This window comes from Rhinichthys klamathensis, unplaced genomic scaffold (assembly GCF_029890125.1).
Source record: "Rhinichthys klamathensis goyatoka isolate OS25496 unplaced genomic scaffold, OSU_Roscu_1.1 h1tg000054l_1, whole genome shotgun sequence".
NCBI classification, from domain to species: Eukaryota; Metazoa; Chordata; class Actinopteri; order Cypriniformes; family Leuciscidae; genus Rhinichthys; species Rhinichthys klamathensis.
Window position 1 is genome coordinate 2,808,513 of NW_026606599.1, and position 13,813 is coordinate 2,822,325.

The 13,813-nt window shown below is 45.0% G+C and overlaps 1 protein-coding gene across 1 annotated transcript in view; it reads left to right on the plus strand.

The window, feature by feature from the left end:
- Nucleotides 1-13,813, plus strand: part of LOC130083238 (leukocyte immunoglobulin-like receptor subfamily B member 1) — a 37,702-nt gene that overhangs the window by 11,592 nt on the left and 12,297 nt on the right. Inside the window, exon 2 of the mRNA XM_056248294.1 lies at nucleotides 10,611-10,646. Within this exon, the coding sequence (XP_056104269.1) occupies nucleotides 10,611-10,646 (36 nt within the window). The remainder of the gene's footprint in view (nucleotides 1-10,610; nucleotides 10,647-13,813) is intronic.

Sequence of the window (13,813 nt, forward strand, 5' to 3'; positions counted from 1 at the left end):
ATGCTGGGCTATTCAAACGTTTATAAACTAAATAGAAAGCAATGTAAAAACAGGCTGCTACTTACTTTACAGGCACGCACACAACTTTAGCAAAGGTAAACACTACACTAAAGTAGCTTGCATCCATCCGCTTTCCCGATCGTCAGACTCGATTCAGTGGGCGGGAGCACTGACCTGCACGTCTTTTCCGCGGCGCGGATTGGCCCGCTGGACGGATGCTGCGACGAATGCGTCAATTTTGTCATATAACAAAGGAACTGAGACACTTGAATATAACACTAATGGTGGCCTTTTTTACAGCCGCCCCCAGATGTCCGTAAGGAAATATGTACAATAACAAAAGGCCTATAACATATACCACTCAAAATAGCTCTAATCTGGTATGGCAGGCAATTGGATGAGGCGTGCGACTGGGCGTGTGTACGACCTCTCTCCTACGTTAATTTGAGCTGTTCTTACTCTGCTGTCTACTCCGGGGAATACCCTTGACACCTGGCCCACCGGCCAGAGGGCTCTTGGCAATTGGGGGTCAACGATCAGGACGATGGTGCCAACCTGGATGTCAGATTTCTCATCCTGCCACTTCTGGCGGGTCTGAAGGCTTGGTAGGTAGAACCTGATGAATCGCTTCCAGAATTGGTCGGCAAGGACTTGACTATGCCGCCATCTGCGTCGACTGATCAGTTCAGATTCCGGATAAATCACAGGAGGAAGTGATGAATCTGGCCGCCCCATCAGAAGGGAATTTGGTGTGATGGGGTCCAGATCGGAAATATTGGATGAAGTGTAGCCCATTGGCTTGGAATTTAAGATCCCCTCGATCTCCACCAACATAGTGTACAGCACTTCGAAGGTGACAGACTGGGCGCCAAGTGTTGTCATCAAGGCCTGTTTTAGGGATCGAATCTCTCTTTCCCAGCTGCCACCAAAGTGTGGAGAATTAGGGGGATTGAAGTGGAATTGTATTTGCTGGCTTGCCAGCTGCTCTTGCAGTTCTGGGACCATAGCTGCGTATGCTTCTCTCAGTTCTCTCTCCCCTCCTTTGAAGTTGGTCCCTTGATCCGATAAAAGCTCGAATGGCTTGCCTCGTCTTGCGATGAATCGCCTGAGAGCCATGAGGAATGAATCAGAGTCGAGACTATGAAGGACGTCAATGTAGACTGCCCGGGTAGTGAGACATTTGAACAGGATGCCCCATTTCTTCTCGTTTCTGCGACCTACTTTAACAGTATATGGACCGAAACAATCCATTCCTGTTGAGTAGAAGGCGGGCTTGAATAAACGTAATCTGGCTGGAGGTAGGTCTGCCATTCTTGGTACCTCAGGGTTTTTTCTCCACTTCTGGCAGTCCATACAAGCACTCTGACACCGTTTGATGGCCTCTCTGCCTCGAAGAATCCAATATTTACGCCGAAGCTCGGCAAAGACTCTTTCAGGGCCTGGATGGTGGAGTTTATTGTCGTAACTCTGTATGAGCAGTTTAGAGACTGGGTGTTTCGGGTCTAGGACAATGGGGTGCACTGTATCTGGATCTAGATAAGGGCTCCAACGTAGGCGACCTCCTACTCTGATCAGCTGAGTCTCATGGTCAAGTTCAGGGGCAAGTGTCTTTAATCGACTGCTTCTGGAAAGTGATTTACCTGCCTTTAACTGCTCCAGTTCAGAGGTGAAGCACTCCTCCTGAGCTTGCTGTAGGACACTGATTTCGGCCATTTTGTAGTCATCAGCTGTCTGACTATTGCCTGCCGCCCCATAACAGGCCCTGGATTCAACTAGCTCTTCAAAAGTCTTAAACAGGCTGATGTCAGGGAATGACAAGCTGGCTGCGAAGCAGGTAAAGAAGCAGGGAACTGTTTTACGAAGCTCGTCTTCATCTGCAGCCACAGGATGTGGGATTTCCGGCCACAGATTTGGAGGATCTTTGAGAAAGGATGGCCCTTGGTACCAAAAGCTGTCTGATCCCAGCTTATTTAGGCTCTTCCCTCGTGTTATATCGTCTGCTGGGTTATGAGCTGATGGTACATAACGCCATGTGTGCCTGTCTGTAATATCCTGGATCTCAGCGACTCTGGTTCCGACAAACACTTTATATCGGCAAGAGTCTGACTGCAGCCAAGTGAGGACTGTGGTGGAGTCAGTCCAAAGAGTGATTTGGTTTATGGGAAGGTTCAGTTCTGTTCTGACTACTTTAGCGAGCTGTGCCCCAGTCAGAGCAGCACAGAGTTCCAGCCGAGGGATCGATTGCTGTTTTTTGGGTGCCACTCGTGATCTGGCTGTGAGGAAGGCAACCTCTACCTGCCCATGTTGATCCTCTGTGCGGAGGTAGGCGACTGAGCCATAAGCACGCTCAGAGGCATCACAGAAAACATGTATTTCTCTCTGACTCATGTCTGTGTCTCTGAGTGGGCTGGTGTAACACCTTGGAAGGACAATGTGTTGCAAAGCAGGCAACTCCTCCACCCACTCTCTCCAGGTCTGTAGAAGATCTGCAGGTAAATGTGGGTCATCCCAGTCCCTTTTCTTATCCCAAAGGTGCTGCACTATGAGCTTGGCTCTGGTAGTGAAGGGAATAAGATAGCCCAGAGGGTCGTACTGACTTGCCACAACTTTGTAAATGGTACGCATGGTAGTCTCAGTGGTTGCTATGGGACGGTACTTGTAGGAAAGCGTGTCCGTTTGGTGATTCCAGAGAAGCCCCAGTGTAGATTCCTGGGTGTTGCTCTGCCCTTGTGAAATCCAAAGTTCAGTGCCATCTGATCTGGCCTCAGGAGGTAAATGGCTTACGATAGAGAGCTGGTTGCTGGACCACTGCCTCAGGTCAAAACCCCCCTCTGCTAATAAGCTCCTGAGTTTGTCAACAAGAATCTTTGCTTCTTCCACTGAGGAGAAGCTTTGCAGACAATTGTCGACGTAGAAAGACTTCAGGACAGAATGGTGGACGTCTTCCCCAGGATGGCTATGGTCATGGACATGTTTTTGTAATGCAAAGATTGCACAGCAAGGGCTGCATGTCGTGCCGAAGGGGAGAACCTGCCATTCATAAACACTGGGTGGATCCTGTGTCTTTAGATCCCTCCAGAGGAATCGCAGGAGTGGCTTGTCTTCTGGAAGCAATCTAATCTGGTGGAACATCCCCTTGATGTCACTGCTGATAGCAATGGAATGTTCTCTGAATCTGAGCAACACTGCGAGAAGAGATGGGCCTAACACAGGTCCAGGGAGCAAGAGCTTGTTAAGGTTTTGACCCTGATATTGAAATGAGCAATTAAATACAACTCTGTTCTTCCCATTGTGTTGGACCAGGTGATGGGGAATGTACCAGGTGTTAGTTGAGCATGCTTCAGCACTTGGTTCCACCCTGACTGCATAACCTGCCTGCTCTAGTTTCTGAATCTCTGCAGTGTAGGCAGATGCTTGCTTTGGGTCTTTGGCCAGCCTTCTCTCTGTGGCTCGCAGATGAGGGAGAACAGCATTTTTGGGGGCCTTGAGGTCTGGCATGTTCTTAACATGCAAAAGTGGTGTTGCATAGCGCTTAACACCATCCACCTCTACTCTCACTGTCTTGCTCTCCAGAATTTCCACTGCTTCCTGGTCTTGTTTGGATCTTGTGCTCATCTTTTCACTTTGCCAGGGAAGCACATCTATCTGCCAAAGTCTCTCCACTTGTTTGAGAAGATCAGTTTCTGGAGATGCCATTGAGGTGAAAAGACACTGTTGTTCAGTGACCGCATGCTGCAGGTGTTGTACAGGGCCCTGCAAAGTCCAGCCGAGACGAGTCTTGATGGCTGCTGGTCCCCCTGGGGGGCCTAAGCGGATTGGCTCCACTGACGTAATGAGGTGGGGGTAGTCTGATCCGATGAGCAGGACAGGGCGAACTGCCTCTAAATGGCTCAAAGGAAGCCCTCTGAGGTGGTGGTATTTCTCCCGTAAGCTCTTAACCGGGTGTGTATGTTCAGCAAGACTCAACTGCTGTGCTGTGAATGCACCCTTTATGTGATACAGTTTGCTGGGCTGAGACAGGGGGGAGATGTGAAAGGACACTGCTGCACCAGAGAGCATTTGTAATTCCTGCCTGATTGTGCGAAGTGGAAGATCTTCTGGCTGACCTTTTAAGCCCAGCTGTTTGGCAGCATTGTGCAGAAGGATGGTCCTCTCCGATCCATCGTCCAGGATAGCATAGGCTTTCATCTTGTGTGCCCCGTTTCGGATAATGACCTTGACGATCTTTAGAAGAACCTTTCGGCTGGCAGGGGGCTTACGAATGAGAAGTATCTCGTTTGTAGTGTTGAGAAGGCAGGCATTAGCAGACGAACCTTCATTCGGGGTAGTCTTTGGGATGTCTGCACTCTTGGGATTGATTGCATGAAGGACCAGTAGGTGGCGTCCATTACACTGTTTGCAGCGCATTTTCAGATTGCACTCTGAAACTTGATGATTCCTCCCACAGCGCCAGCATCTATTGCAGTCTCTTATCCAGTTTCGTTTCTGGTCAACGGTAAGCTGCTTAAAGTTGTTGCAATTGTTGAGGGAGTGTTTATGGTGGTCACAGTAAGGGCAGTAAGGGGTTGAAGCAGGTTTGTTGGCTGTAGGTGCCATCTTTGTCTGTGGAGGTGCTTTCTCTGTGCCAAAAAGAATGGTGGCACTTTTAGCGAATGGTTTAGAGTCTCTGATTACTTCTCGTGTTCGTGCTGGATATCCACGACGACTAACTCCTACAAACCTTGATGTGTCCTCCTGCACTTGAATTTCATACTCTAGCCACTCTGACAGATCAAGAAGGGTAGGTATTGGCACCTGGTGAGGATGTGCAAAGCGTCGAAAACTTGACCTGAGGTCATGCGGCAGCTTCCCTAGGAGCCGGGAGACATGGGAGCCACACTGCAGCTCAAAGGTGCCCTTCCTTCCTAGTTGCTCTAGCATGCCAACGAGGGAACGAACCCTGAGGGCGAAGAGTCGGAAAGCTTTAATGTCCCCACTGGCCAAGTTTGGACCATCCATGAGCTCTGCTATACGTTGCAATGCGAGCTGATGAGGCTGACCGTATTGCTGATCCAGTGCTGCCATGGTCTTTGTGAAGGGTTGTTGTGAATGACTGTACGAATCAGCGATAAGCAGTGCTTCCTCAAGTTTGAGGTGGTCAGTGAGTATTTGGAATTTGAATCTCTCCGTGGCTGTAGCTGGGAGAATGTTTTCCAGTGCTATCTTAAGCCGCGAGAATTCTCTAGGATTCGAATGTACAAAGTCTGGAATTGTGGGGGACGGACCTCTGTACATCTGCTGTAGCTCCAGTGGAACTGGGCTGCATGCCCCGCCTGGCAGGTGAGAGCGTTGGGCGGATTCAAAAGGTTGAGGGGCTGTGTTCTCTGGCTTGTATGATGCATAACGACTCGGCCTATAAGGCGTCTCAGTTTTGGGGTAGGCTCTTTCCTCCCTTGAAGCATCCCACCTGTCCTGTTCGGAGTGTGACGTGTGGTGGGGAGAGTGTGGCTCTGCTCTAGGGATAGCTATTGGAGCTAGGAAAGCCTCAGAACTGTGCCTGGGCTGATCTGATTCAATAGACCTGAATCGTGGGGCTGACACTGGTGTGAAGCTCTTATCACTCTGTTGTGTTCTCAGCGAACTGCGTGGCGCTGGTACAGGTCGCGTAGGGGTGGCAGGAGGAGAAGACTGTGCTGCAGGCTGTCGCTGCTCCAGTTGGATCTGTAGCTGCTGCATTTGTCGTTTCAGCTGAGAAAGTTCTTGTGAGTACTGGTCTTTTTCTTGCTGCATCGTCTGTAGCAGATTGTCATGGGCAAGGCGGAGATCCCTGTTCTCACGCTGGAGGATGCTGGTTCCCCATGGTTCATTATCAGACCACTGTAAAGGCCGATCAGGCTTTTTGCACAGTAGCGATGTTGGTGTGATACCAGCTGCACCCTCTGGTTCTGGGCTGGAAGGCACTGTAGGATGAAACTGAGAGTGTGGTGACATGGGTTCTGGAAACAGTCTTGGGAGAGTGAAGCCACTGAGGTCATACTCTTCATATCGTGCGGGGAGGGCTGTCTTCCTCCTGACACGCACGACTGGCTCATCCTCTTCATACTGTGACATCTTTCCGTAGTAAATCTGGGGATCCGGCTCGAAGGACCATGAAGAAATGTTGGCTAGTAGAAGCTGACTTTGCCGGTTGATAACAGACCCACTACAGAGCGTCCGGTGAGAGACTTATATCAGGTATTCGGGAATAACCCATTTATTGTCACCACAACTCAGTACACTGAATAACCTCGACTTTGCATGTGTGTGTGGTTTTCTATAAATACAGATATAAGAAAATAGATAAGTACAAATAACAATAACAAATAATAGTAGTCACAATAAACATAGTGACAGTAATCTCCACAATGAATATTACATTACTATGATTAATATAGTACAATAGGAACAAATGTGCCATTATATGGAAAAATGCACTGATAAAAAATGATTAATACTGAGCGGTTGAAATGCGACACCTATGCGTGCTGAGGAAAGAAATGGAGCCGCTCTGTCTAGCACATTAGTGCGCATGCGCCCAAAGCGTGCTTTAACTCTAGAAGTGAGCGATATATATATTACATAAACCATATAATGACTAAAAGGTACATAGATTATGTCTTCTAAATATAACAACGAAATACCTGAGGAAACTAGTATGCAAATATACACACGAACATCTTTACGAGCTAGTTCGCATCGTCACTCGCATACATTAACTTTTCCACATGCTGGGCTATTCAAACGTTTATAAACTAAATAGAAAGCAATGTAAAAACAGGCTGCTACTTACTTTACAGGCACGCACACAACTTTAGCAAAGGTAAACACTACACTAAAGTAGCTTGCATCCATCCGCTTTCCCGATCGTCAGACTCGATTCAGTGGGCGGGAGCACTGACCTGCACGTCTTTTCCGCGGCGCGGATTGGCCCGCTGGACGGATGCTGCGACGAATGCGTCAATTTTGTCATATAACAAAGGAACTGAGACACTTGAATATAACACTAATGGTGGCCTTTTTTACAGTGACGTAGAGTTGATGAAGGGAGACAGGCTCGTCCAGTGCGGGCACTAGTGACTCACAGGGCGGGCCAGGCCCCCCAATGCCCCCCCATGGCGCCGGGTCTGAGGGGCGTGTTATTCTAATGACGATCGTTTTCAGCCGCGGCATTTTTCAAGGGCAGGTATTGCGTACACCTGGATTTCAAAGGTACGCACAGCTTCATAAATCAGGCGGTGAGAGGAGTGTAAGCATAATCTTACGCCAACATATACGCCCGTTTCTACGCAAGAATGATAAATGAGGGCCATTGTGTTTTCGGCGTTTGAAACGAAAAGAACACAACTCCTCCAGACAATCTCTCGGGATATCTAGTGTCCGATTTACAAACGCCGTGGGCGCACCGCTTCACCATCTTGCTTGGAGTGACGGACCTGCTCACATAGTAACGGTTGCTATGATGTGTGATTGGACAATAGCCGTTTTGGGGGAGGGGCCTGCGAACGGTCAATTAGGGGTGTGCATGAATATTCGAAACCGTTATTATTATTATTCGAAAACTAAAATAATGCATTTTTACGGCCACCAAAGCAACGTAGTAAAATTCGAAGTGAATCCATGATAAATCCCAAGCACCGACTCACAGTTATAATGAAATGCACTGGGTGGCGCTGTGGAGCGTGTTAACAAATGGATTGTATTTGATTTGAATCGACTCTTGTAACAGTTCACGAGTCCTGTGACGTCATTGTGTGTAAGTAAGTAATTTTAATTTATAAAGCACATTTACACACAGCGCAAAACTGACTAAAGTGCTGTACAATGAAAAAAACACATAGAATCAATAGTCATAATAATATAAAACATGAATAAAAAGAAACCTTCAATATCAGGGCACACAACACAGAAATACAAAGAACAAACAGGAGTGCCGGGTTAGGGACCAAGGAAGGCCATGGAATAAAAGTGAGTTTTTAATCTGGATTTGAATACAGCAATGGAGGGGGCAGATCTAATATCCTGGGGGAGCTGGTTCCCCAAACGTGGAGCAGCAACTGAAAAAGCTCTATCACCCCTCTGTTTAAGCCGTGAGCGCGGCACAAGCAGGAGCCCTTTGTTCGGGGAACTCCGTGACCTTTGAGCTGAGTGTGGCTGTACAGGGAGGTGATATAGGTTGGGGCGAGCCCATTAAGTGCCTTAAAAACAAACAATGAAACTTTAAAATGAATCCTAAATAGAACTGGGAGCCAATGCAAGGAGGCCAGAATGGGGGTGAGGTGCTCACGTCTCCTAGAGCCAGTTAAAAGACGCGCTGCTGCATTTTGTACCAACTGCAAACGTCTTGATGATTGTGGGAGGCCAAAGTAGATGGAATTACAATAATACAGCCGTGATGTAATAAAGGCATGGATAACTTGCAAGATTGTTAAAACATAGGAATAACTTCAGGCAAAGAATGTATATTGACAAGAAGTGAAAGCCAATAGAACGTTCCATTGCAACACCGGCGCCCAGCAGCAGCCCTACGCTTCCGCCATTTTGGGGTGAAAGCGACTCGGCAGTCATATATTACATATATTTAGTTCAGTGCAGAGGTCATTTTTAGGTTGAAATAATTAGGTGATTATTTTAACACACAACAGTTAACGTTATAGCAGTTAAAAAGAAGTTGCTACTTAACCAGGCTTTTCCCCCCACAAAACTTGAGACAGGGAAGTTCAAGGATTTAATTAATTACTCTCTACATTAAGTGTGACAGGTAAGAATAAAGTGATATCAGTTCATAAAGTTATAATAACGTTAGACCGTTTCCCAGGAGGTACACATAACGTTACATACAAAAATAAGTTATCAATTAAATAAATGAATTCAGCAAATAAATGTAATTGTACTAAAATGTAAATGTTGGACAATATATATAACAGCAATAGAATAGCTTTACAGTAAACTAGTACTTTTTTGCAGTACTATTAATGAGTGTTAAAGCAAGACTGTAAACAAAAAAAAACACAGCCACTGTCCAAAAGTGGCAATTATAGAATAACGGACACAGCAATGCATCATGTTCTATAAGATCATCATGTTTGTAGCATGATCCAGGGGATTAAAAGTAAAACGTACAAAATATATTTCAGGCCTAGTGGAGTTGGTAACTAATAATAGTAGTAAATGTGTAAAGTTGCATAAAATGGAAATACTCAATAATGCAAGAAAAAAACTACCTCAAAAAACTGTTATCTGTGCTGTTGTCCAGTAACTCCAGTTGGAATTTTCACCCCAAAATGGCCGCGCTACCGAAGCGCCACCTAGTGGCCGTTACCAAAAAAGCATCAGAGTTTCGCCTCTTGTTCTTCTATACTCTTTGCTTCAGGCGGGAAATCATTCTGAGCTGGTAGAAACTATTTTTGACAACAGAACTAATCTAGAATATCAAGAATGACACCCAAGTTTCTGGCATAAGGTGTGATAAATAGGGTGAGGTTACCTAAATTTTGCACCACAGTGCATCTTGCCTTGGGAGAACCAAAAATAATGACTTCTGTCTTGTCACTATTTAACTGGAGAAAGTTGTTAGCCATCCAAGTTTTGATGTCTTCGAGACAGACCAGAAGAGATTGTATGGAATCCCTAGATTTTAGGGGCAGCTGTGAGTCATCCGCATAGAGGTGAAAAGAGATGTTATGCTCCCTTATGATGTTACCCAGTGGGAACATACAGGCTAAAAAGCATAGGACCCAAGATGGACCCATGAGGGACCCCGTATGAAACGGAAGCAGAAGATGAAGAGAACTTGCCAATAGATACTGAGAAAGTCCTATCATTGAGATCAAGGCGAGTAAGGAGGATGTTGTGATCAACGGTGTCGAAGGTGGCACTAATATCAGTAATATTAGATCCAGTAATATCAGGATGGCATTATCACCTGAATCTAGTGTAAGAAGAAGATTATTGGTTACTTTGAGCAGAGGTGTTTCAGTACTAAGTGATCTAAAACCTGATTGAAAAGGTTCTAGTATATTGTAGGTGGTCAAAAAGGGGAGCAACTGTGACAGAATCTTCAAGAACTTTAGAAATAAAAGGAAGCTTAGAAATGGGACGGTAATTATTTAGGCATTTAACATCGAGATTATGTTTTTTGAGCAGGGGTTGGACAACCGCATGCTTAAAACATGTAGGGACAGTACCGGATGCAAGACATGAATTTAGGATGACCTGAATGGAGGGGCCAACTACATCAAAACATCCTTTAAAATAGAAGAGGTTATAGAATCATAAGATGAAGTTGTAAGTTTCATGTACTAAAAAGTCCTCAATTCAGTGAGAGAGATGAGCTGAAATTGGTTAAAAGTAGCTAGTACACCTGAGCCACCAGGTGGAATAACAGATGAACTGGGGGTAAACACTGATCTAAAGTCAGTGTGTGATGATGTTAAATGCTGGAGAATAATCCATCAGTTCTCATCTGAATGAGCATCAGAACAGAAAAACACTTTCAGTTCATGTAGAATAAACTCTAGACATGTTTCTGTGTGTGATTTACATTGTGTTGAATGAATGGAAAAGCTTCATATCTGTGTTTCTTCTGCTTTTAGTGCTGATGTCCCTCGTTCACTCTGGACTCAGTCAAGGTACTGTCCGTTACTGCAGTAAATATAATTATTTAACTAATGTGAATTGTGTTGTAGTATTTATTTGTCTAGATGAATACATCAGGATCCCACATTCATCTCTTTGCTGATGTTTTATGTCCATGCTTTGCATATATTTCACATAATCATCTGACTGTAGTTCCTTATGCTGCAAAACATAAATCTGCTATTTATTCAATCAATCAAACAAACAGGCTTGCATTGTAAAAGAGTTCAGTCAGACTGTATCTCCCTCCAAGCATACGCAGACACAATAAGTGTTCTCTTGCTACTGGTTTATTTGAAGACTTTTCTCCAAATCCAGTATAAACAACACAATACAGAAGTCACATCAGCTTGACACACAGCAAAAGCACGTGTAACAGATGTAATGGCATTTTACTGACACAAAATACAGACAAATAAAACAAAATACCTCGTTGGCTGCATTCAGCGAGAAAGGGAAATAGACTTTGAATCTCCCTTACTACCTTTCTAGTCCTTTGTGACGAGAATTATATGAGCACGTCCGTGCGTGTGTAGTACTAGTACCCATAGACTGTAAAGGTGTGTGGACACACTCTAAACTGTGGAAAAACACCTTCTGTAGCTACTGAAATCTGAGGACCAGATTCAGTATGCAGTGCACCTTATGGAGTTAGTAGGCCAGTGCGTGACTACAGCTCGTTAATAAACAAGGTTTTTTTTTTTTTTTTTTTTTTTTTTTCATATAATCCGCCTTCTTCATTTAGCAAATGGACTTGCGCAAACACATTTTTCAAGTTCAATTTTGTTTTGTTCCATGGGATGCTGTTCACAGGCTTCATTGGGACAAAAATCCACCTGCACATGTAAACTAAATGTTCAAATTTTTGAACAGTGCTGAAAAACGCTGAATTGGTGAAGATATCAATGTGCTACAGACATTAATCTTTTGGGGTGGGGAGGAGTGTTACGTGTCGGAACGCAAAAGATGTTTTACTTAATTCTATGTTGAACAAGTGAATGTGCGCATGTGTTCTCTCTTTGTTTTCTCTCTCTCTGGCTGCGTTCCAGTCTAAAATTGTCATGCCCTTCACTTACTAACTTCCCTCCATCTTGTTCACTCGGATGTACGTCCACAGTCTCATGAAAGTGCGTATCTATACCACGAATGTCATTTCTCGTGCCATTTATACGCCAAAAATGTTTTTTGCGTGCATATGCTACGCACTGAAAACCCCTTGGGTAGGTTTAGGGGGGAGGGGGGTGGGGAGTGCGTGCGTATTACACGCCATAAAGTGCGTATCATATGCACGCGAAAACTGCGTATCATATAGACGCAAAAAAACATTTTTGGCGTATAAATGGCACGAGAAATGACATTCGTGGTATAGATACGCACTTTCATGAGATCGGGTTCGTACGTCAGTGCTTACGTTGCACGAGTGCCCACTACTGGCGGAAACTGGAATTGGCTGAATTGGAACGTCCTAAGCCCTTGATCACTTGGAATCAGCCATGGAGTTGATTTATTATTAAAAAAAAATGTTCCTTTAAGAATTTGTTTAATGCAGCATCCAAATGTATATAGGTGTGTTTGGGTTGTTTTAAATTAAATATATATATAATTAATATATCAGAGTTGTTTGTGGTGGTGGTGAATAGACGAGATCTGCGGTGACGTCACAATCGTGTTGCATTGTGGTATATGGAGCTGCCTGAAGTGTACATATGAAGTAGACTCGCTCCCTCGGACAAAATCGAGGGAACAAGTGTCTGTCCATATAAACTTCCCTTGTCCACTTCACGAAGTGGAACGCACTTCAAAATGGTGGCAGGGATTCCCCCGAGGGGAAGTGCTTAGGAAAGTTCGCAAGTGTGTGTCTAAAAGTGGACTGGAACGCAGCCCCAGTCACTTCACCCTCATTTGAGAGTAACAGGTGCAGCGGTGAGTAAATGGGCGGGGCTGATTGGTCTCATCGGATGGATTTAAGCCGTGTGGAACACTTGTTCATCGAGTTCCCCCTCCTGCTTCAAGGTGTTGTTGAGCCTGTGTATGAGAACGGGGTTGCCTAAAAACCACCAGTGTGCTGGCCGGTTGGCTGTCGTGTACATGCTCCCGTCTTAGTGTAAGCAGCTTGTGAGCAGCGTCTCAACTCTTAACGTTATAGGCTGGTAAATGTGATTTTCTTCAGCCCTTTAACTCCGTGTTTTGAGAGGTCAGAGGCCATCTGTTTACTTTTCACCTTTTTCTCCTGTTTATTGATTAGGAGGGAGGTAAGCATTGTATCTTTATTTATTTCTAAACCCAGGAAAGACCGTCTAAAATTAGGCTAAGTCAGAAGACCTGTTTTGTTGTTTTGTGGCCGACTTTAACCCTCTCAGTTCATACTATGTTTTGAGCGAATTAAATCTTACCCCTACTTATACATGTAAAAATAAACGTTTACTTTTCTTGAGTAGCCTACTTTCGTTTCATTGTGGAGTGTTTTATTGGAGCAGGAGACGGAACTCCAGGCGGCGCCTTTTAATAGGTGTAGCTCTCTATGTCAGTGCATGTGGCACGTAACATCTAGTAAAGAGGTGAAAATGAAATAAAGTGTGGATTGCAGGCTTGCAGCATTAAATTTAGATCTGCATTTGCATCATGTTTTACACGGTTTAGAGCATTGCACATTGCACCTCCGTTACACTCACCCCCCTAAACCTCACTCCCATCCGGGTCACGGCACCAATGTAACCCCTCCACCCGGGTCCCACTCGACCCTCGAACCCGGGTCTCCGGCATGAGAGTCAGGCGCTCTAACAAGGAGGCTAAAGACTGCAGTCTTTAGCATCTGTCGCTAGAGAGCCTTTTGAGATCAGAGGAGTGAGGTTTTACTCGCACAGCAACAACTAGTTGGCCTCCGTTACACACTACAACAATCACACACGAGCTGTTGAGATGCAACATTGCTGCATAATGTGTGTGTGTTGCTTTTGAAAAAGTTTCCTGGAAATACTTCCCTATTTAATGCACACTTTTCATTACAAATTATATTATCACCACAACAATTTGATTTAATGTAGCCGTGTAAAATGTAAGGATGATGCCCCCCTTCTAGAACAATGTGCATTTACCTTTTAATTGGTGACATATTTAATGGCATGTAATTACAGTGTAATTAGTGTTAGCTTACGATCTT